Consider the following 22,798-nt stretch of genomic DNA (forward strand, 5'->3'; position numbering starts at 1 on the left):
CTGGTGCTTGCTGCAAGGCTCCCTGCCTGTAATTGTGTTGGATTCTTAACCACCTGGAACCCCTAAGCCCAAAACTTGCATGAATAGCTTTGGTCATGATGTTTTGCCACAGCAATAGACAAGTAAGTAATATACTATGTGTATAAACTTAACAAGCATCCTTTCTGTTTTGCTTCTTCAAGAGAAATTTGGAGATGATGAGCATATTATTGAAAGTTTCCCATGAATGGGGCTGGAGAATGATGGGGGCTGTTCCGTTCTCAGCACCCACATCTGGCAGTTCACACCTGCTTGTCAGTTCATTCTTGTTCTCTTCTGGCCTCCATTGGCACACTAGCGCTCGGGGACACCCATATACACACACATACACGCTAGCAAAAAAAATTAAAATAAATCTTGTAAACAGTTTTTAGCGGAAACCTTGTGAAGACATATACAACACCAACTAAAGAAAAGAGATGAAATGACAAAGGAAGACCCTTGACAGCATCTTCATCAGAGGTAGCTTGGGCTTGTGGATGTGAGGCTGAATATGAGCCTGCAGGGAACATTTGTTTCTGGGGTTGGAGTTTGCTAATTAATTGGTGGAACGTGTCTGCTGAGCAGTTAAAACATACTTTCCACTGCTCTATGCAGAAATGCCCTTTGCATAATACCAGAGTTGAGTCACCGATCCCGAAGAAGCCCCAGCAGAACTACACCACATATGGAAGGCTGTCCTTGGAGGAACGAGGGCTATGAAGGTTTTGTAACTACTGCCAGCCAGGGAGCAAACACTCCATTTATAGACCATCGCCGGCTTTGCTAACTAAGTTGCTCAGGCCACCAGAGCAGTTCAGTAGCTGCCACCCCGGCCCTGGCCCCGCCCTTTTCAAGCCCCGCCCTCCGCAAGGCCCGGCCCCGCCCCGCCCCGCGGCCTCGGTCTTCCTTCCGGGTCGCGCTGTGCCGGGCTCGCAGCGGCAGCAGTGCGGGATCCTGGGAGCGGCGTCCGGCTGCCCACGCCGCCGGCTTGGGGCGAAGCCCTGCGCGCGCCCGTCCCGGACCCTGCAGGGTACGGCCCTTTCTTCCTCCCTCCCTCCCCACTCAAGGTCTCCAAGTCTTCTCGGCCGTGGGCGGGGCCGGGCGCGCGTCACTCCGTGGAGCGCGGGGCGGAGGCCCCTTGGCCCAGGCTTGTTTATGTCCGCGGTGCTACGCGGCTGCGCTGGCTGGGACGGGACGTGGGTGCCGCCGCCTTCTCCCGCGGCTCTCTTGGGCCTGATGCCCGCGTGGCTAGCTGCGGACTCGGGGCCCGCGGGTCGCACAACCCCGACCGATTCTGCCCACGCAGTCCCATGCCACGAGATGCGAGCCTGTAGCCTTCTTTTCACCGTCAGGGGTGGGCCCAGCCACTCGACGCTATGTTTGGCCTTGGGGCTGGTTTTGCATTTCCCTGGTTGTTCCAAGTGATCTTTAGCAGCCGAGCTTTGGGGACGCAGTCCTACCTGCCATCTGCTTAGGAGTAGGGAGTTAGATGGGTGAAACCTGGGGTCACATGCTTGTTGCTCTCTAGTTGGCTCTTGTTGGGAGCTACTTGCTCCCTCTGCGACCCTCACACACTCCCGGGTTTAAGTTCAGAAGACAGGCACATTGCTTATCTGGCATGCTCTTGTCCTACAAGGTATTGAGTAGAGAGCCAGCCCTTGAGAGCCTCTTATCCTGAAGTAAATTCTTGGGTGATAGCGCAGTCTTTAACTAGTGCCCCTGACAGCCACCGTACTACTGTCTGAATATTCATTGAATTGCATTATTTCCACACTTGAGTACCAACTTTTAGAACTCCTGACCCACGTCTTGGCTCTTTTGAACCCTGTTCTGTCTTTGGTTTGAAAGTCAGAGAGGTGGGCGCTTAAGATGGTCAATTCTTGTGTTTACACCGTGATGCTAATTGTGTTCCTCTCTCACTACTATATTACAGTACTGTTTACAGCTGTATTTCGCCCGAATTCGGTCTTGAATAGAAGCGTTTCCGTCTTTAGCATGCCAGCCTCATTGCCCAGTCCTCTCAATTTTGGTGGAGTTAGTATTTGCCATCTTTACGGATCCAGCTTTGGAGTCTTCTTTGGACTTTCATCATTGAATTGTGTGTGGAGTCTCCCCACCCCCATGGTTCGAAGTCTCACTCAGTTTGGGTGTGAGATTAAAAAATGCCATACCTTTTTGGTTATTACTAACCAATGACTTCCATCATTTGTCGAATTCTGTGCGTTTTCTTCCTGACAAGTGCGTATTTGTATATGGCGGGCACTTGTTCCTGTTTACTCCTGAGACAGTCTGAACTGTTAGCGGCGACCTACTTCCTGTGGTAATGCCATGCTGCTCTTGTTACTCCAGCTTTAAACTGTGTTCTAAAGTCTAGTGATTTCAACCTGGCCTGGCCTATTGTGCAGATCACTGAATATTTTTGTGGCAAACTAAGTTGGGGGCAAGTGGGATTCTGTTTTGTGTTTGTTTGTTGAGCTGGAACTCACAAGGCAGTCTTGGCTGGCTCCCTTAAAGGTCTGGTTGCCTCTGGCTCCTGAAAGGTGTGCACACCACACCCAGTTGAATTCCTTTGTGTCTTGCTTCATTCCTTTAAAATGCCTTGCCAGTATTTATTTTTTTTTTAAGTTTGCCTTCCCCTTGGTCACTTGAATTAATGGCCATTATTAAATAAACCTTCTGTTGCTGACTACTTTCCTTCACCCTGTAGAGTTGCTCCCCACAGTAGTACACATAAGGTGTTTCACAGTCTGCACTTCTGTTGACTCACGTCTTTTTTTTTTTTTTTTTATCGGTGATCATATACGTGTTCTGTGCCAACTTCCATCCCTGCAAGCTGAAGGCCCTTCTCAGATGTGCCCTTGAGTTTCACCATTCCAATAGGGTATCCCAATTAGAATAGTTTCTTGTGTTGCTATAGTAGGTATATAAGTAGTAAACACTGCTTAATGTTTTGTTCTTTCTAGACATAGAAATATGTGCGTAAGTGTTTTTCATATAGTTTGTGGTGTCACTTTCTGCAGCTTCTAGTTAGTAATAATCATTGATGATCTTGTCTTTATATAGGTACGTAAGACATCTTGTCTTTTAAAGGTCTTTTTGGTACATTATTGTGGAGCAACTTACCATTTTCAATCTCTTGATATTAAGAATATTACAGATTTATTTCTGTTACAGTGACATGGTGGAACGGTTTCCATGTGTGAGTAATCCTTCCTTGTTTCCTGTTTCCCTTTTCTTGGTTTCTGTTAGTCTTAGTCTGAAAAATACTAAGTGGAAAATTCCAAGGGTAAACAGTTTTTAGTCCTGCACTGTTCTGAGTAGTGTGATGGGATTGTACGCATTCCTATCTGTGAGCCTTATCTTGTCTAGTCCCTGTACACACCCTGTGCCCATCACGATTCAGTGACATTCCTGGCTATCAGATCAGCTGTGTGCAAGTAACCTTTTTTATTTAATGTTGCCCAATTTGGCTCAAGAGTACTAATGTTAAAAATTGAAGTATGTCAAAGAGAAGCCAGTCATTAAGTGCTTCCTTGGATGAATAGGTGACTGTGTTATGCATAGGAAGTTTGTGTGTCTAGAAAAAAGCATGGTCTGCCTAGGATTCTCTGCTACCGACATGGTCCACAGTGGAATCTTAAAACATCTCCAGGGAGGTTGAGGGATATTACTGCATGTATTTGCATATTTGTTTATTTTCTTGGTGCAAGTGATTAAAATCCTGGGTGAAAGGCTATTTATAGCTTTTAAATTTGCAGATTCTGCCTCCGTACTCTTTAAGTAGATTGTTGATAAGGAGACTAGGGAGATGGGTCCATAGTTAAGAGTGTTTGTTGCTTTTGCAGGAGACCTGGATTTGGGTCCTGGCACCTACAGGCACTCCAGTTCCAGGAGATACTCTCTTCTGACCTCTGCAGTCACCAGAAATGCACATGGTACACATGCATGCATGCAGTCATAATATTTGTCCACATAAAATATATAAATCTAAAAAATAAATTAAAAAAAGTATTGTTAAGAACTGCCATGTGGTGCTGGGGATTGAACCCAGGTCCTCTGAAAGAATATTTGGTGCTCTTAACCTGTGAGCCATCTCTCCAGCCCCTCCTTTCTTTCTTTTTGTTAATGAAGTAAATATACTCTATTTTGCTATACAAAAATGGCTAGCTAATATTCGGTTAAACTATATATATTCCTAGACTTATTATAGTGCTAATAATTGGGGACGCTGGTTTTTTTCTTTGTTTTTGTTTTTGTTTTCTCTTCAAACCCACATTCCTAGTTTATACTCTTTTAGTTAAACTTGTATGAGCGCGTGTCTGTGTGTGCAAGTGTACGCTTGTGCATGCACATGCTCATTAAAAATTCAGGGGTCTTCTAAATCCTCAGTCTTCCTACTTACCCCTTTTGTCCGTGATGAGACAATGAAGAGAATGGTTAAATGCATATAGTGTATTGAGTAGATCTGTAAGATCCTTTGTCTTGTAACACCTTTGCTGTGCCAGAAAGCATGGTCTGCGGGAGGAGGCTTCCCACATCTGTGCCTCAGAAAGGCATCATTCATTCTTAAGAAATGTTTTCTTGTTGTTTTAATCATGTTTTCTATTTGTTTAACTAAACAAAGTGTGATGTGAAATGTTTTAGAAGCTTAGATTTGCTTGTTAAAGAAGTGTGGAGAATCAGGGGAATGGGAGCAGATTCTGTAGAACTAACCATTATTAATTCTTCATTCTCGTTGAGTGTGAGTCCAAGCTCATGCTTCACTTTCTCACGAGACACACCCTTTAGACGGCAGGCTTTTGAGGAGCCTGCTGTAGCCCAGACCCTTTGTGCCACCTCCTTGCTTTTTTGGGGGATACTTTGAAAGCTGGGAGAGCACCCCCTACTCCTTTTAAGTTTCAAATCATGTGGATTTCCCTGCCCTTTCCCCTTGTTTCATTTGCCTGGATTTTCCAGAGGCTTTAAAACTGGGCAATGGTTGTTTTTCCTCCGTTGCCCCGTTTAAAAACTCCTCCTTTGTAATCTGTATTGGAGCTTTGTGCTCGTCAGTTTTTGTCACTATAACAAAATACCTGAGACAATCGGTTTAAGAAGAGAAAGGGTTTATTTTAGATCGGGATTTTAGAGATTCTAGTAGTGGTCAATTGTTCTTGTTCCTTTAGGCCAGTGGTGACATAGAGCATGTGGAGACTGCCTTTTGACCTCGTGGAAGTTGGGAAGCATAGAAGGACTCAAGGTTCCCATCTTTTGTTCAACGCTTTGTCTCCAATGACCACTTTAATTTACCTCACCTCTGAAAGAATCAGTTATCTCCTATAGTACTGAGAGGCCAGAAACTAAGCCTTCTACACATCAGCCTTGTGCCAGGGGTGGAGAACATTGAACCAAATCATAGCAGTCCCTGGTGTAATTTTGAAAATATTTTTGTTCTTAAGGCATTACAAAAATTCTGTTTTAAAATATGTTTGTGTATGTTTTTCAGTATCGGGATTTATGAATATAAGTGCAGTGTTCTTGGAGGCCGTAAGAGGGTATTGGGTTCCCTGAAGCTGAAGTTACAGCTGATGGTGAGCCAATGAGGTGGGTTCAGAGAACTTCAGTCCAAAGCCAGAGTGCTATGCACTCCTGATGTCTGAGCCCTCTCTCCACCAGCTCCCTCTCCAAACAATACAGTGCTTAATTGGAGCTTTGATTTAGAGAAAGAGAGGCACTGAAAGGTTTAAGATGCCATCTTCATATCTTTTTCCTGTGCTCTACATTTTTCCTTATGTTTTAAACATATAGGATTGGAATGTAACTAATTATGATGAAAGAAATGAGAGGCCAGCTCTTGATCTTTGCTCCTGAGTAGTGTGTCTAACTCCAGAACAGCGGTAACCTTGCTTTTCAGTCTGACCTTCTGTCTTGTTCTTGGTTTCTCTCTTGTCTTGGGCTGTTGCTCTTAACTTATTGCTTCCTTCCTTCCTTTCTTTTTCTTTTTGGAGAACTTTTTCCTTGTATTTTTTTCTAGTTCTCTGTAATCATCCTGCAGTCTTATCACAGATTTGGAGTGCAAAAGCTGTTTCATATTTGAGAGAATAGCTTTCTTTTACTTCTCCAATCATATCTCTCATGAATCTTTCTTTAATTTCAATCAGAGTTCCTTTGTGGCCAGAGTCAAGTCTCTTTTATGTATTCAGGGACTGCTTTTGTACTAACAGAAGTTGCCGCTTTTTTACATTCTCTTTGAACAGTAAAATTTCAATATGTATCCTATTCCTTCTTGGATGGCTTCAGGGAAGTTCATGCATTTGATTCTTTCCTATTGTGTTTCAGTTTTTATTATCCATTTTCTTCTTTTTCTTCATATCAAGATATGGAAATTTTTTCATATGAACCTTGTCTTGAAGAATCACTGATTTCATTTTTCTGTTTTTCGAAGCTCTTTATTTTTCTTCTTGTGTAAATCTATATAAAACAGGAACTGTGTATTGAGCTTATAGTGTCATACCCAAGATCAGGCATAGTTAAAAGTAGGGTACATTCTCTGAATTTGAGGAACTCATAGTCTGTTGGAAAGAAACATATCTTTGCAGGTGAGAAATGGGGCTAAGAGAAGGCAAAGAAAACATGAATGGTTCATACATCCTCTACCTGACACTGCATGAGAGGAAGGAGGCATGCCCAGCCTCACCTCAGCAGAAGACTCGAAGATACCAGGCATGGATACTCAGTGCAATTGTGGGTAGGACCATGGGTCTGCAGGAAGAGTGGGGGGCAGTGGAAGAGGAGGGACGGGGAAGACAGGAAGAGTGGGGGGCAGTAGAAGAGGAGGGACGGGGAAGACAGGAAGAGTGGGGGGCAGTGGAAGAGGAGGGATGGGGAAGATAGGAAGAGTGGGAGGTTGTGGAAAGAAGAGGTGGGGAAGACAGAGTGGGGTACTATGGAAGAGAGGACAGGGAAGACAGGATGAGTGGAGGGCCTGTGGAAGAGAAAGGACAGGGAAGACAGGAAGAGTCGGGGGCTGTGAAGAGAGAAGACAGGGAAGACAGATGCCAAGGGAGTTGAACTTTGTGGTACCTGTCATACTCCAAACCCTTCCTTGAGCATTTTCCCTTCTGTACAGTTGAGAAGGAGAAAGAACATCTTGGGGGAGACTGAAAAGTTCTTAGAGAAGCAAAGAGGATATAAGGATGCATGTCATTGTACATGTCTGTATATAAGGATGCGTGTCATTGTACATGTCTGTATATAAGGATGCGTGTCATTGTACATGTCTGTATATAAGGATGTGTGTCATTGTACATGTCTGTATATAAGGATGTGTGTCATTGTACATGTCTGTATATAAGGATGCGTGTCATTGTACATGTCTGTATATAAGGATGCGTGTCATTGTACATGTCTGTATATAAGGATGCGTGTCATTGTACATGTCTGTATATAAGGATGCGTGTCATTGTACATGTCTGTATACAAGGATGTGTGTCATTGCACATGACTGTTGGAACTATTTCAAATACAACTAGTGGAGTGCTGTACAAGCCACACTCAAATATAAATTCACTCTCATAACTTTTTGTATGTTTGGATTTCTAGATTGAACCCCAGAGTCCTTTCCTTGAATAGCCTTTCTTGACAATTTTCAGTCAGATTTAGAGATGACAGGCACCTCTTCTTGATCTGTCACCACACTGATCATACTGCTGCCTTGGTATTGTGCTATGGATGGGCTCCATCATTTCTCCGGTCACTTAGGGGCACATTTTTAGATGGCTTTTAAAGTATTTTGTGTGACCTGCCTGTGCTTTAATGCCTGTTTCCTCTCTTTTCCCCGGGTCTTTTCACTTTCTTATAAGTTGAGAATCCACTTTTGAGTTTTAAACTTGTTTTCCAGATTCTGGCTGTGGATCATTCTGTTGCCATTTTTTTGTTTATTTTTGTGAAGTCCTTTTCTCGGGTGCCAGAGCATGACTCTGATCCAACTTCTAGTGGCTCCTGCGATCCTGCTTCTCTCTGCTTCATTGACTTCCTTCTCACTTCCAGTCTTGCTAGTAAACGCATGTTTACTGGTCTATACCTCTTAATTTCTCTTTTCCACTGTTGGTGCTTTCTATGTGATTGTATTATTTAACTTGGGTAAGTGTTTTATAATGTGAAAGATGTGATTGAAAATAAAGTTGTATTATATTAAAACCATGTTGTAAAACACAAGCTATTTCCCAAGGAACATGAGAGTCTCAAGATACAGTTTAAAATGGCCGTTTCTTTGTGTTCCTTGATCGTACTTGTGTGAGGTTTGCTGTGTCCTGGGGAGTTTCTTGTAGAGGGCAAGCTCTAGAGAAATCGGGAATGTTGAGCAAGCGCGAAGACTTGTCTCTTCAACACAAGGCTGGGAGTGGGTGTAGCTAATAGCCCGGTGATCTTGCTATCTGTAGGACCAGGCCATACCCGAATTCCCCAGACTATTACGTGTATCCCAGACTCTCCTTTCCTAGACCTTTATCTTTAGCTTTGATCCATAGTCAATAGAACCCATCCTTAGGGGAAATGTCACTTATACTTTACAGCCTAGTGACCTCTACACCATCTTTATGACCAAGATCTCACCGGATCCTAGGCTCTTAAGCTATAGAACTCACCTTCATGGTGGAGGTCACATGGACTTTGCAAAGGGTTTTGATGTAGTCATGCCTTAAGCTTTATTGTGCACGTGGGATTGGGATAATTGTTACCAGGAAACATTTTCCCTCAAACTGTACCGTACTTAAATATGTTTAAAATAAACTGCCTGGTGACATACTCTAGAAGAGCAGCTAAGTCGTGTTGAGTTGGATTTCTTTCTCGCCTCATGAGGGTTATTCCTATGCTGGTGTTTTGTAGAGACCTCACAGTTTCTCACCTCATAATCACTGTTAGTAAGAAATTGGATTAAGCAACAAATAAGACGAAGGCCACTGTTGCTAATTTTGGCTTATTATCTGCAGTGCCATGTTTTATATGCTATGAGAGTCTTTAGAATAATTTTTGTATAAACTTGAACATTTCTCCCTAGAGGTACATTTTATAATCTCTTTTCTGTAGTATTCCAGTATTTCATTCATTTTTAACTTTACTTTACAAAAAAAAAAAAATCCTAAAGATTCCTTTTATCTAGAATTGGAGAAAACAAAATTTCCATTTTACATTTCTAAGCTGAAGAAATCTGACAGTATAACTATATTTACAATTTATAACCCAGATTTTACATATGTTACTTCAATGCAAATTGTGCTTAACTTTTACACAACTTAAAAATGATATTGTCCATATGACAGTCCTGTTGATTTTTATATTATCCTGTAATCTGCAACAATATAAACCAGCTGAGAAAGCGTTGTAGAATTTGTATTGTGGTGCACCAGCCAAAATTTAACTCTTACAGTTTGCCTTCCTCCTCTTTTGGCCAAGAGTGCTTGTGAGGCTGACATAATTGAAGACACCTTATTTTGTAGATGTCTCCTAGTTCCATTTAATTGACTGCTTCTGAGGAACAGTTTGAGAATTGAAGGAAAAGCTTAGTTTGGAGTGTGAGGCCATGTCTGAAGGCTTTGCTGACTTTCCACTTGACCAGAGTGCTGTCATCTGGTACATGGCTCTCCCTCCCTGAGTGCCTCACCGCCTTTCCCCACAAGGTCTTGCTCTGCTTGTCCTAAATTTCCTTGTCCCTGAGGATGCAAATTCCTCTTTGCTGGCTTCACCAGCTTACTCCCTTTGTAATTTTATTTTATAGTGACTGCTTTTTCACCGACATGCATCTTAAGTAGGGGTTCAGTTTTTTTTCCTGTGTGAAAACAACTTTATAAAGAGGTTCCATATTTGTGCCTTCCATGTCCAAAAATGTCCCCAGTTTGGAACTAGTTTTGCTTTTCCAGTATTTTTACTCTGTTGGGAGGAATCACACACTGTGAAGGTGGTACAAATTTAGGCCCTGTGCATGGCACACACCTGATTTGAGTTGATGCTATGTGTACAGATGTTTGGCAGGAGAGCCTGTTTTTATCCCTGGTTCCATAGACAGGATTCCTCCTGAACTGGGCTTCGTAAAGCTCTTTCTAAACATGACCCGCGTCTGTGGACACTAGTAATTTTCTCTCTGGTTAGTGTGTTCTGTTGCAAGCATTCTGGCTGATGAAGTAATCCACTAGTCAGGTTAGCCCAAGTCAGTCTTCCTGCTCTGGACCTTCCTGTTTCTCACAACTGTATTTTCTACAGTTGTTTTAAGCTTAATCCTCTACTATTGCACTAGTTAGCATTTTATATAGCATCTCTGTGTGTTTAGACCAGGATGGAGATGCAGAAGATACTACATGTTTTCAGATTAGTTTATGCTCTCTTGGTTTGTTTCACATCACCTTTTTCTATCAGCATGCTGAAATACAGAATATTCACCAAGCTGCATATTGAGAAATGAAGACCTGCCAGGTTGTGTTGCCCAGCCTTAACACAAGGAGAGGCGCTTAGCCCTACCTTAACTTGATATGCCATACTTTGCTGGCACTAATAGGAGGGTCCTCCTTGGTTCTGTAAGTTCCCTTATATCCCCTTTTATTAAAACTGATTTATTATAAAAGGACTATCTGGGTCACTTCCTAATTCCTCCGACCGCCGGTACCGCCGTTACTTGCCGGTACATTTGCCGGTACACCAGGGCTTTACAAGTACAAAACAAGTGTTCGTTTTCCTCGTCGGTATTGACTGGGTAGCTCTTTGGTGAGGATGTGTTGCAAGCAAGTAGAGATGGCTTGAAACCCGCGTGGCTGCCTGGCCTCTTCTTGACTGTTGAGGGTTACAAACTGGTCTAGATTGTCTGGACACGTGCCTCCCCTAGGATATTTCTTCAGGCATAGTTTGAAACAAAGCCACAGTTTAAACCCCCCCGTTAGGTGTGATTTGCTACTCTTTTATCAAATTCTGATAAACAAATTTTAAAAAAATTATGAATTCAGAGCTGAGCAGTGGTGGTGCACGCCTTTAATCTCAGCACTCAGGAGGCAGAGACAGGTGGGTCTCTGTGAGTTCAAGGTCAGCCTGACTACAGAGCGAGTTCCAGGATAAGACTCCAGAACTACAGAGAAACCATGTCTCGAAAAACAAAAACAAAACAAACAAAATATTAATTCAGGATTATCCAAAAAATTCTGAAAAATATAGCCTAGTTGGGAGGTTTTGTTTTTAATTATTTTCTGCTTTTTTCCTACCACCTCACTTTTCTATCAACCTGACAAAATTTTGTAAATGTATTTCTCTTGGAATGCTTCCTAACTTAGAAATAAAAATGCTTGTTTAAACTCTGTTTCAGGCCACCTCGTTTCAGCATCTGTACCCTAAAGCAGCATGTGTGGTTCAGACACGTGGATGGGTGCCAGCTCCTGCTCTTCCTGTGTGTGTTCCGTGACCATTCTAGCGAGGGTGAGTAGCTGGCCACTAATCAGATGCCAGGCAGCTGAGAACTGCCCTCACAAACACTGCTGTGGGTATAAATTAAATCCTGTCTTTTGGGCTGTGATATGTATTGCAGTTAATTATGTTGGTCTGAATTAACTGTCATCTCAAAAAAACTGTATTGCCATAATGTAGAATCTGCATGTAGCATGTTTGGGACAGAAGAATAATTAAAAACAGGGAACATAGGACTGGGGGTTGGCTTAGCAGGTAAAGGTGCTTGTGGTGCTTAACAATAGGAGGTTAACATGTCAGGGCCTAAGATGATTTGGGGTAAAAGTAATGTTTTAATAGTTCATCATGCATTTTCAATAACTAATTTTAAAAGTTCAAGGATTTGGTATTTCTTGAATTTTGATTATTTTATATAAAATATGGCTTTGGGATTCATATGTCTTTCATTGCCTTATATTAGCAGTTTGTTCTCCCTTTAGCATAAACTTATGTATACAAGTTTCTTACAAATTACATTTGGTAAATTGTTCATGCCAGAGATGATATTTGTAGTTGAAAACTTGCATTTTCAATTTCATTTTGGGAAATGACACTGGGGATAAGCCTCTTTGTTGCTGTATCCATGCTTTTTTCTTTCTCGCTTATTTAAATTATTTTACTTCACCAAGCCATTCATTTTGTAGACCATCCTTCAGAATTCATGCATCTCACTGAGGACACCTGACCTTTTGAAGCTTCATAATTCACGACTAGATGTCACCAGTCTTTCCCATGTTAACAGTTCTGACCATGTTTTATTATATGTGCCTTCGGCGCCGAGCCAGGACAGCTACAAGAGGAGATATGATGAACAGCCATAGGACTGTAGTGTCAAACAGCCGGACTTCCCCTCTCAATGCAGAGGTGGTCCAGTATGCCAAAGAAGTGGTGGATTTCAGTTCCCACTATGGCAGTGAGAATAGCTTGTCCTATACCATGTGGAATTTGGCAGGTGTACCAAATGTCTTCCCAAGTTCTGGTGACTTTACTCAGACAGCTGTGTTCCGAACGTACGGAACATGGTGGGATCAGTGTCCTAGCGCCTCCTTGCCCTTCAGAAGAACACCATCCGATTTTCAGAGCCAGGACTACGTGGAACTTACTTTTGAGCACCAAGTGTATCCTACAGCTGTTCATGTCCTGGAAACCTACCATCCCGGAGCGGTCATCAGAATTCTGGCTTGTTCCGCAAATCCCTACTCCCCAAGCCCCCCAACGGAAGTAAGGTGAGACTCATTTTCTCATTGTTAATGATCCGAGTCATGTGGATGGAAGTGGTTGTGCCAGTACTGGAGGTGTATTTTTCCTTTCTGTTTTCTTTTCGGCAACATCCTCTGCAGTCACTTAAACACCTATGGTTTTGAGATTTATTTTTTAAGGTCCCGATGAAGAAGAGAGATCAGTCACATGAAAATTTAGTGCATGTTTCTTACCTAAAACACCACACGTTATGATCATAGTTCGTGTTATTTGCTTGTCACAGAATTCACCATAAATGAAAAGCATAGTTTAACACAATGGGGACCAGATGCTATCTGCGTGTCAGTGGGTATCAGTATTTCTAAACTGAGTTTCAACCAGTGTCATGCTAATTGTTTTAAGTACTTTTAAGTGCAATCAAAATAGGCCTATGGAGTGATGCCTTAGCAGGTTAGCCTTGATGGTAGGTGACTGCTTTCATGGTCAGCACAGTCATTTAAAAATAAATGCTAACTTCTAAGGAATTGCTGTGTTCCCCCAGCAGTCTGTTTATATCATTAACCTGTAGAGCAACACCCGACTCTTGCTTTTATATAATTCCTTTTTTTTTTTTTTTTTGTTTTGTTTTGTTTTGTTTTTTTTTGTTTTTCGAGACAGGGTTTCCCTGCAGTTTCTAGAGCCTGTCCTGGAACTAGCTCTTGTAGACCAGGCTGGCCTCGAACTCAGAGGTCCGCCTGCCTCTGCCTCCCGAGTGCTGGGATTAAAGGCGTGCGCCACCACCGCCCATATATAATTCCTTAAGGAAGTGATATGCTCTCATAGGTTAGTTGTCTAAATGATCACAACATAGCCCTCCATACATGTGCTCTCCAGGTGCCTGCAACCCACCCTTTCCCCTCTTGTAAGGTTTTCTTTGTATTGTTTCATTTTGCTGTGCAGATATAACGGAATCAAATACATTTTGCATTTTTCTTTGTCTACACAATAATTACTACTCAGGTCATTTTGTATCTGGCTTGTTTCTCTCCTGAGCAGTATTCATGAAGCAGAATGCTCCTTTGTTTCTTTCCTATAGCTGCATGTAATGTGTCCCACCTGTGTATCCTGTTTGTTAACTACTCCTTAACCGATAGGCACTTAGCTTTTGCCAGTCTTCTGCTATTATACATTAATGCAGAGAATAAAGTTACCACACATGGCTTCCTTCTTTCGTCAGTCTCAGAAGAAATGCTTGACCAAGAGGGTACAAATTTGTATTTTGATGCATGGAGCCAAACTTCCCTCGAAAGGGTCTGTACCTGTTTATATTTCCACAAGAAATGTAGGATAGCTTTGCCAAAAGACTTGCAGTATTAATAAATTTCATAGTTTTGTAATTTATTAGGTGAAAATGTTATGTTTTATTATCTTTGTTAAAATTCTTTTGTTGTCTCTGAGGTGGAATATCTTTTCCTATATCTAAGAACCATTTATATAACCTTTTCCTCGGCTTATCTGATCATTGTTTTGTCTATTTTTCTGTTGCTTATTGATCCTTCAGTTTTCAGATCTTTATGTCAATCTTAGCTATGCATTCATTGCTCATAGTGTCGGTCATGTTCCGTCTTGTTTTGAGTATTGAGAATACATCAGCAGCATGTACAGAATAAAAACCTTTGCCCTATGAGCTTATTCGAGCTGACAGTGGTTCATAGGCCCTTTTTTAGCAGGTACCAATGAACTGTGGGACCCCAGTGCTAGTGTAGGAGAAGCAAAGTGGAGAGCAGTTCCCAAGACACACTGCTGGCTTGTGTCTCTGTCCTTAGTTCTAAGGCAAGTTCCTATCTTGCCACCAAACAATTACAGAGGTCAGCTCAAGTATTACTGGAACCTACTTTGATAATTTATTGTGTACAGTATTGCTAATGAAAATACAAAACCATCAATGCTTTATATATAGGCTATTTCCTGAAAGAAAAAAAGCAAGAATTTGTATCTTTTCTCATATGAGAATTATTTATAATATTGTCATTCTTTACTTATGAAGTTCTTTGCATTTTTAAAACTGTGAACAGATTTGAGATCTATGGAACACGTGCTGTCTTTTCTCTGATCCCAGGCATTGCTGCATAGTTGATTATATTGTGTAATTTTAAAACTTAATTTGTAGATGCCTCTGATTTGCTTTACTGATTATATTTTAGCTTTATTCCTCAGAAAACTTGAATGAATATTAAGAGAAAAGGAGTCAGATCAATGTTTATTCCTGCAGTATTAGAAATGTTGTTTTGTTTTGGTTTTTGGGGTTTCATTCTAGCCCCAGGCTGGCCTGGAACTCACAGCAGTCCTCCTTCCTCCTATTCCAAGTGCTGGGTTTACAGACAGGAACCTCCAACACGAAGCTCAAGAAAGGCTTCTTTAAGTTTCACTGATTGTGAGCTTAATAGATGCTTCATTGTCTAAAACAAAACAAAAAGAAAGGTATCTACAGTTCTGCTCAGATTCAGTGACTCTTACCATTTGGGTGTGTTTCCTTAGACAGTGGGAAACATTCATTGGACATCCTTTCTCTGCTGGAAACAAAGCACACAAAGATGGCTTTTGTTCTGAGCTTATAGGCCATCCTGGAAGAGGCTGGGACATTTTTGGGGATATGTGCTGGCCAGAGAAAAACTTGATGTGTGTGGAGCTCTGGGAAGTCTAACCTAGAAGTTTCTTCTTCAAGAAAGTGAACTTATGCAGGGTGGAGGGTAACTCCATCAGGGGTAAGAACGGTAGAGAAGGATAGCACCTTCAATGGTGAGATCAGTGTTTGAAGAAGTGAGAAAAGCCAAAGCTATTGGGGGCTGCAAACCTCAGAAGAATGATTTACGTTCTAAACAATGTTTTCTGGAATTTGAGTACTCAGAGCTGTCTTGACTGTAGTGTTCTAGACGCTATGGGAAGATTCCTACTCCTGTGCAGTTATTTACTGTGGACGTGTTCTGGGAGACACCAGCAAGGAGTGGGAGAAAGGAGTCAGCTGCTGCCAACTAGAATACATGATAATTGTCAGACCACTTACTTTCTAAATACATAGGCATTAGAAGACAAATGAAATAATAATACCATTTATCATCAAATTACTATCACTTACATGAAATGAGCATGAATCTTGAATAAAGAACAGTTTTACAATTATTCATGTGCCTTTGTATTTGCGTAAAAAGGTAGTTCCCTTTCTCTTGTGGTCAAGAGAGCTGTCATGTCTTGACAGTTGCCTCTTGTTTTAATTGACCAGTTTCATGACCTTTAGGAGTTAAAACAAACACTTAGGTAAAAGAATGTGTTGGAGTAGTCCAGGAATTGTATGCAGGAATGAACTTTGTACAGTCTCAAACACTCAAAAATTTAAAAGCCATGCTTTCCTATTTTTTGTGATTTTCATTGTTTGCCAACAGCATAGGAAGTTATAGGCGGTTCTGCTAGATTTCAGTGTCTTTTGGGCTTTTTGCCTAGTGCCTTCTTAAAAGGAAAGGAAAAGAGATAGTACACAGTGACCCGTGGCTGAGGATCAGAAAATAGACTAGCTCGGATTTCCAGTTTGGAAAAAAGAGAAAGAAGGTTGGGAAGAAAACAAATTTATGTCATACTAAAGAAACTAGGATTATATTATTTGGGGATAAAGCGTAGAGATTTGTTTGTTTTTTGAGTGCTCAAAACACTTTTAAAATGCAGAGAAGTTAGGAGAGCCGCAGAGGCTGCCATGGGAGAATTTGCTGCCAAAGAAAGTTGCTTAAACAGCAGTTTCATGAATTGCCAAGTCCAGTTCTCTTGTCCTTGTAGCTCAAGGACCGTGATTTTATCATGAAGTCAGAATTGGCCAGACCTTTCACAGAGAATGGCAGCTTGTTACTTTCCAGTTAGCGATGGCCTGGACTGATGTTTCTAAGTTCAAATGCAAGGTCTTTTATGGAATGTGTTTTGTTTTTAATCTTCAGAAGAAAACCTAAGGATAACAGAGAGGGGTGATTATTACGGTCTATGAACTATAAAAGTTCCTGTTACTGTTCCTTGTTTTATGGTTCTTAATCCCTCTGGGGATAAGTTTACTGGAATTCCCATGGAGCATTCCACTTCAGAACATATGCAAAATCATCTAACCAGAAACAGTCGTATTCCCATGGCCACTGCAGCACTGTTCATAGTAGCTCAGATACAGAATCAGCCTAAGTGCTCAGCAACAGATGAACTGATAAAGAAAACAGGACATATATGATCAGTCGATATTAGTCAACAATAAATAAGAATAAAATTTTGTCATGTTGGAAGTATGTGATCAACTTTTTGATTTTTTTATTCTGCAGGGGTTACACTTAAAAGATTGCCTTGAGTCTCAGAAGAGACTTTGAACTTTGGTCTATTATACAGTGTTGAGACTGTTTTAGACTATAGGAACTTTTGAAGTTGGTCTGAATGCATGCTTACCTTGTGATAGGGCTATAAGCCAGTGGGGTCAGGGGAATAAAATGTGATAATTTGAAAAGGTAAGGCCCCCATAGGCTCATATATTTGAATGCTTTGGCATTAGGCAGTGGCACTACTTGAGGGGGATTAGGAGGTATGGCCTTGTTGTAGGAAGTCTTTCACTGTGGGTGTTGGGGTTTTAGGTCCAGTGACACTCTCTCTTCCTGCTGCCTGCCAATCTAGATGTAGAACTCTCTGTTCCTTCTCCAGCATCATTTCTTCCTGTGTACTACCATGTTTCTTACCATGCTGATAATGGATGAATCTCTGAATTGTAAGCAAGCCCCAATTAAATGCTTTCCATCATAAGAGTTACCATGGGCATGTGTTTCTTCACAGCAATAGAACATTTAAGTGAATACAAACCATTTTATCTTTCTGGGTCTGGGATAACTCATACAAGGTGATTTTTTTTTCTAATTTCATCCATTTGTCTCAAAATTCATGATTTCATTTTTTCAAACAGCCGAGTAATAATCCTTCGTGCAAATGTACCGTATATTCTTGATCAATTTTTCTGTTGAGGGGCATCTAGGTTGTTTTCCATTTTCTGGCTATTATCAATAGAGCATCAGTGAAATAGAGTTGAGCAAGTGTTTCTGTGGGTAGGATGAAACATTGTTTGGGTATATGCTCAAGAATCATAGACTCCCATCTTCCTGAGGAACCTCCACACTGATTTTCACAGTGGCTGTACAAGTCTACACTCCCACCAGCATCACACATGCTCCACATCCTCACAAGCATGAGCTATCGCTTATTTTATTGATATTAACCATTATAACAGGCGTAAGATGCAATCTCAGTGTAGTTTTGATTTGCATTTCTCTGATGGCTAAGGATGTTGAACATTTCTTTAAGTGTTTTTTCAGCCATTTGAGATTTTTCTGTTGAGAATTTTCTGTTTAGAACTGTGCCCCATTTTTTAATTAGTTTATCTTTTTTTGATATCTAGCTTTTTGAGTTCTTTATATATTTTGGATATTAGCCATCTGTCAGACGTGTATTTGGTAAAATCTGTACCTATACTGTTGACTGCTGCTTTTTCTATATGACAGTGTCCTTTGCCGTGCAGACTTCTCAGTCATGAGGTCTCATTTATTAATTGTTGATCTTACTGCCTGTGGTAACAGTGTTCTTGAGAAAGTCTTTTCCTGTTCCAGTGAATTTGAAGCTGTTCCCCACTCTCTCTTCTTCCCAGCTTAGTTTATCTGGCTTTATGTTGAGGTCTTTGATCCATTGGTTATTGAGTTTTGTGCAGGGTGAAAAGTAGGGATTTATTTGAATTCTTCTACATATAGCTATCCACTTTGACCAGCATCATTTGTTGAAGATGCTGTCTTTTTTTTTTCACTCCAATGTGTGTTTCTTTATAAACATAAGGTGTCCATAGGTGTTTGGATTTATGTCTGGGTTTTCAATTCAATACCATTGATTGATGTAACTTTTTGTGCCAATACCACGCAGTATTTATCAGTGTAACTTTGTAGTACAGCTTGAAATTGGGATGGTGATGTCTCATGTAGTTATTTTATTATTTTATTTATTTATGCTATCCTGGATTTTTTTTTCTTATGAAGTTGAGAACTGTCCTTTCAAAGTCTGTCTTTCAAAGAATTGTGTTGGAATTTTGGTGGATATTAAATTGAATCTGCAGGTTGCTTTTGTTAGGATGGCCATTCTTACTGTATTAATACTACTGATCTATGAGCATAGAATTTTCCATCTTCTAATATCTTTAATTTCTATCTTCAACGACTTGGCATTTTTATTGTAGAAGTCTTTGCTTCCTTGGTTAGAGTTACCCCAAGCTATTTTATATTATTTGAGACTATTGTGAAAAGTGTTGTTTCCCCGATTTCTTTGTCCATTTATCATTTATATATTGGAGGGTACTGTTTTTTTTTTTAATTTACTCTATATCCAGCTACTTTACTCAAAATGTTTATTAGTTGTTGGATATGGAAACTTTGTTGAAATTTTTAGGGTCATTAATGTGTATACATCTGCAAATAAAGGTACCTTGACTTCTTTTTTTTCCCCAATTTTATACCCTTGATTTCCTTGTGTTGTCGTAATGCTTTAGATAAGTCCTCTATGTATGAAGAGAGTGGGCTGACTTGTCCCTGATTTTAGTGGAATTACTTTGAGTTTCTCTAATTTAAGTTGATGTTGGCAGTAGTCTTGTTGTAAACTGCCTTTATTATATTTAGGCTTATCCCTTGTAGAGAGATTATGCCTAATCTCTCTAGGAATTTAGTAATGGAGGGGTTTTGAATTTAATTTTAAGTAAATTTTCTGTATCTTATGAGATGATCATATAGTTCTTGTCTTTCAGTTTGTTTATATGGTGGATTACATTTATTGATTTATACATGTTTAACCATCCCTTCATCTCTGGGATGAAGTCTACTTGATCATGAATTTTTGCATTAATTAATTAATCAATTTTTAATTGATTTTTATTGAACTCTACATTTTTCTCTGCTCTTCTCCCTGCCTCTCCCCTCCCTGTCTCTCCCCTCCTTTAAGGACCCCATGCTCCCAATTTATTCAGGAGATCTTGTCTTTTTCTATTTTCCATGTAGATTAGATCTATGTAAGTCTCTCTTGGTGTCCTCATTGTTGTCTAAATTCTTTGGGGTTGTGATTTGTAGACTGGTTTTCTTTGCTTTACATTTAAAAACCACTTATGAGTGAGAAACTGCTAATATCTAAAGTGGTTGTACAATTTTGCATTCCCACCAGCAATTGATGAGTGTTCCCCTTACTCCACATCCTCTCCAGCATAGGTTATCATTCATGTTCTTGATTTTATCCATTCTGACAGGTGTAAGATGGTATCTCAGAGTTGTTTTGATTTATTTGCATTTTCCTGATAGCTAAGGAAGTTGAACATGTCCTTAAGTATCTTTTGGCCATTTGAAATTCTTCTGTTGAGAATTCTTTGCTTAGTTCTGTACCCCATCTTTTAAATGAGTTATTTAGAATTTTGATGTCTAATTTCTTGAGTTCTTTATATAGTTTGGAGATCAGTCCTCTGTCTGATGTGGGGATGGTGAAGATCTTTTTCCTTTCAGTAGGCTGCCTTTTTGTCTTATTTACTGTGTCCTTTGCTTTACAGAAGCTTCTCAGTTTCAGGAGGTCCCATTTATTTATTGTTGCTCTTATTGTCTGTGTTACTGGGGTTATATTTAGGAAATGGTCTCCTGTGCCATATATTGAAGACTACTTCCCACTTTTTCAGTGTGGTCAGATTTATATTGAGGTCTTTAGTCCATTTGGACTTGAGTTTTATGCATGGTGATAGATATGGATCTATTTCCATTCTTCTACATGTTGACATCCAGTTATGTCAACATCATTTGTTGAAGATACTTTCTTTTTTCCATTATATAATTTTAGTTTCTTTGTCAAAAATCAGGTGTCCATAGGTGTATGGATGAATATCTGGGTCTTCAATTCAATTCCATTGGTCAACCTCCTTGTTTTTATGCCAGTCCTTACTGTAGCTCTGTAATAGAGATTGATGTCAGTGATGGTGATCCTTCTGGAAGTTCCTTTATTGTATAGAATTGTTTTGGCTATTCTGGGTTTTTGATTTCCATATGAAGTTGATTATTGTTCTTTCAAGGTCTGTGAAGAATTGTGTTGGGATTTTGATGGTGACTGTATTGAATTTATAAATTGCTTTCGGTAGGATTGCCATTTTTTTTACTATGTTGATCCTACCTACCCAAGAGCATGGGAGATCTTTCCATTTTCTGGTATCTTCTTTAATGTCGTTCTTTAAAGATTAAAGTTCTTGTTGAATAGGTCTTTCACTTCTTTGGTTAGTGTTACCCCAGAATATTTTATGTTATTTGTGGATATTGTGAAAAGTGTTGTTTCTCTGATTTCCCTCTCAGCTTTTTATCATTTGTATATAGGAGGGCTACTGACTTTTTTGATTTGGTCTTGTATTCTGTCACATCACTGGTGGTATTTATCAGCTGTAGGAGTTCTTTGGTAGAGTTTTTGGGGTCAATTATATATACTGTCATATCATTTGCAAATAATGAAAGTTTGACTTCTTCATTTCCAATTTGAATTCCATTGATCTCCTTTTGTTGTCTTATTGCTATAGCCAGAACTTTAAGAACTATGTTGAAGAGATATGGAGAGAGTGGACAGCCTTGTCTTGTTCCTGATTTTAGTGGAATGGCTTTGAGTTTCTCACCATTTAATTGGATGTTAGCTGTCAGCTTGCTGTATATTGCTTTTATTATATTTAGTTGTGTTCCTTGTATTCCTGATCTCTTCAAGACCTTTATCATGAAGGGGTATTGGATTTTGTCAAATGCTTTTTAAGCATCTAATTTTTTTCTTTCAGTTTATTTATATGATGGATTACATTGATAGATTTTGTATGTTGAACCAGTCCTGAATCTCTGGGATGAAGCCTACTTGATCATGGTGGATGAATTTTTTTTATGTATTCTTGGATTCTGTTTGTCAGTATTTTTACATCCATGTTCATGATTGAGGTTGGTCTGTAATTCTCTTTCTTGGTTAAAGAAACTAGTCTTTGTGTGGTTTTGGTATCGGGGTAACTGTAGCCTCATAAAAAGAGTTTGGCAATGTTCCTTCTGTTTCTATTATGTGGGACACTTTGAGGAGTATAGGTATTAGTTCTTGGAAGTTCTGGTAGAATTCTGCTCTTAAACCATCTGGCCTTGGGCATTTTTTGGTTGGGAGGTTTTTGATGACAACTTCTATTTCCTTGTAAGTTATAGGTCTATTTAAATTGCTCACCTGGTCTTGATTTAATTTTGATATATGGTATCTATATAGAAAATTGTCCGTTTCATTTACCTTTTCCAATTTTGTGGAGTATACGTTTTTGTAGTATGACCTAATGATTCTCTCAATTTCCTCAGTGTCTGTTGTTATGTCCCTCTTTTTATTTCTGATTTTGTTAATTTGCATGTTCTCTGCCTTTTGATTAGTTTGGATAAGGGTTTGTCAATCTTGTTGATTTTCTCAAAGTACCAGCTCTTTGTTTCTTTGATTCTTTGTATTGTTTTCTTTGTTTCTATTTTGTTGATTTCAGCACTCAATTTGATTATTTCCTGTCTTCTACTTGTCCTTGGTGAGTCTGCTTCTTTTTGCTCTAGAGCTTTCAGGTGTGCTGTTAAGTCACTGAATGAGCTTTCTCCATTTTTTTTAATGTGGGCTCTTAGTGCTATGAACTTTCTTAGCACTGCTTTCATAGTGTCCCATAGGTTTGCATAACATTGTGCCTTCATTTTCATTGAATTCTAGGAAGTCTTAATTTCATAATTTCATAAATTAAGATTGCTGCAACAGCTTTCTTCTTAGGTCTGTCTATTTGTAATCTTTTCCCATCATTTCACCCTGAGGTGATGTCTATCCTTGATGTTATGATGTGTTTCTTGGATGTAGCAGAAGGATGGATACTGTTTTCACATCCATTCTGTTAGTCTGTGTGTTTCTTTTTATTGGGGAGTTGAGACTATTGATGTTGAGACATATCAGTGACCAATGATGGTGATAGTGATGATGGTGTGTGTGTGTGTGTGTGTGTGTATGTGTGTGTGTGATGTTTGTGTGTGTGTGTGTTTCCCTTTTTGAC

The 22,798-nt window shown here is 40.0% G+C and overlaps 1 protein-coding gene across 2 annotated transcripts in view; it reads left to right on the forward strand.

Moving 5' to 3' along the window:
- The first annotated feature begins 921 nt into the window (after positions 1 to 921).
- The window catches only part of Fbxl4 (F-box and leucine rich repeat protein 4), a 71,863-nt gene continuing 49,986 nt past the window's right edge, over positions 922 to 22,798 (forward strand). Inside the window, exons 1-3 of one of the 2 annotated variants that reach the window (XM_038347649.1) lie at positions 922 to 1,051; positions 11,342 to 11,451; positions 12,108 to 12,704. In XM_038347649.1, the coding sequence (XP_038203577.1) occupies positions 12,193 to 12,704 (512 nt within the window). In that variant the 5' untranslated portion in view covers positions 922 to 1,051; positions 11,342 to 11,451; positions 12,108 to 12,192. The remainder of the gene's footprint in view (positions 1,052 to 11,341; positions 11,452 to 12,107; positions 12,705 to 22,798) is intronic. The other variant, XM_038347648.1, reaches the window with a different exon arrangement.

This window comes from Arvicola amphibius, chromosome 11, assembly GCF_903992535.2.
Source record: "Arvicola amphibius chromosome 11, mArvAmp1.2, whole genome shotgun sequence".
Lineage (NCBI taxonomy): Eukaryota > Metazoa > Chordata > Mammalia > Rodentia > Cricetidae > Arvicola > Arvicola amphibius.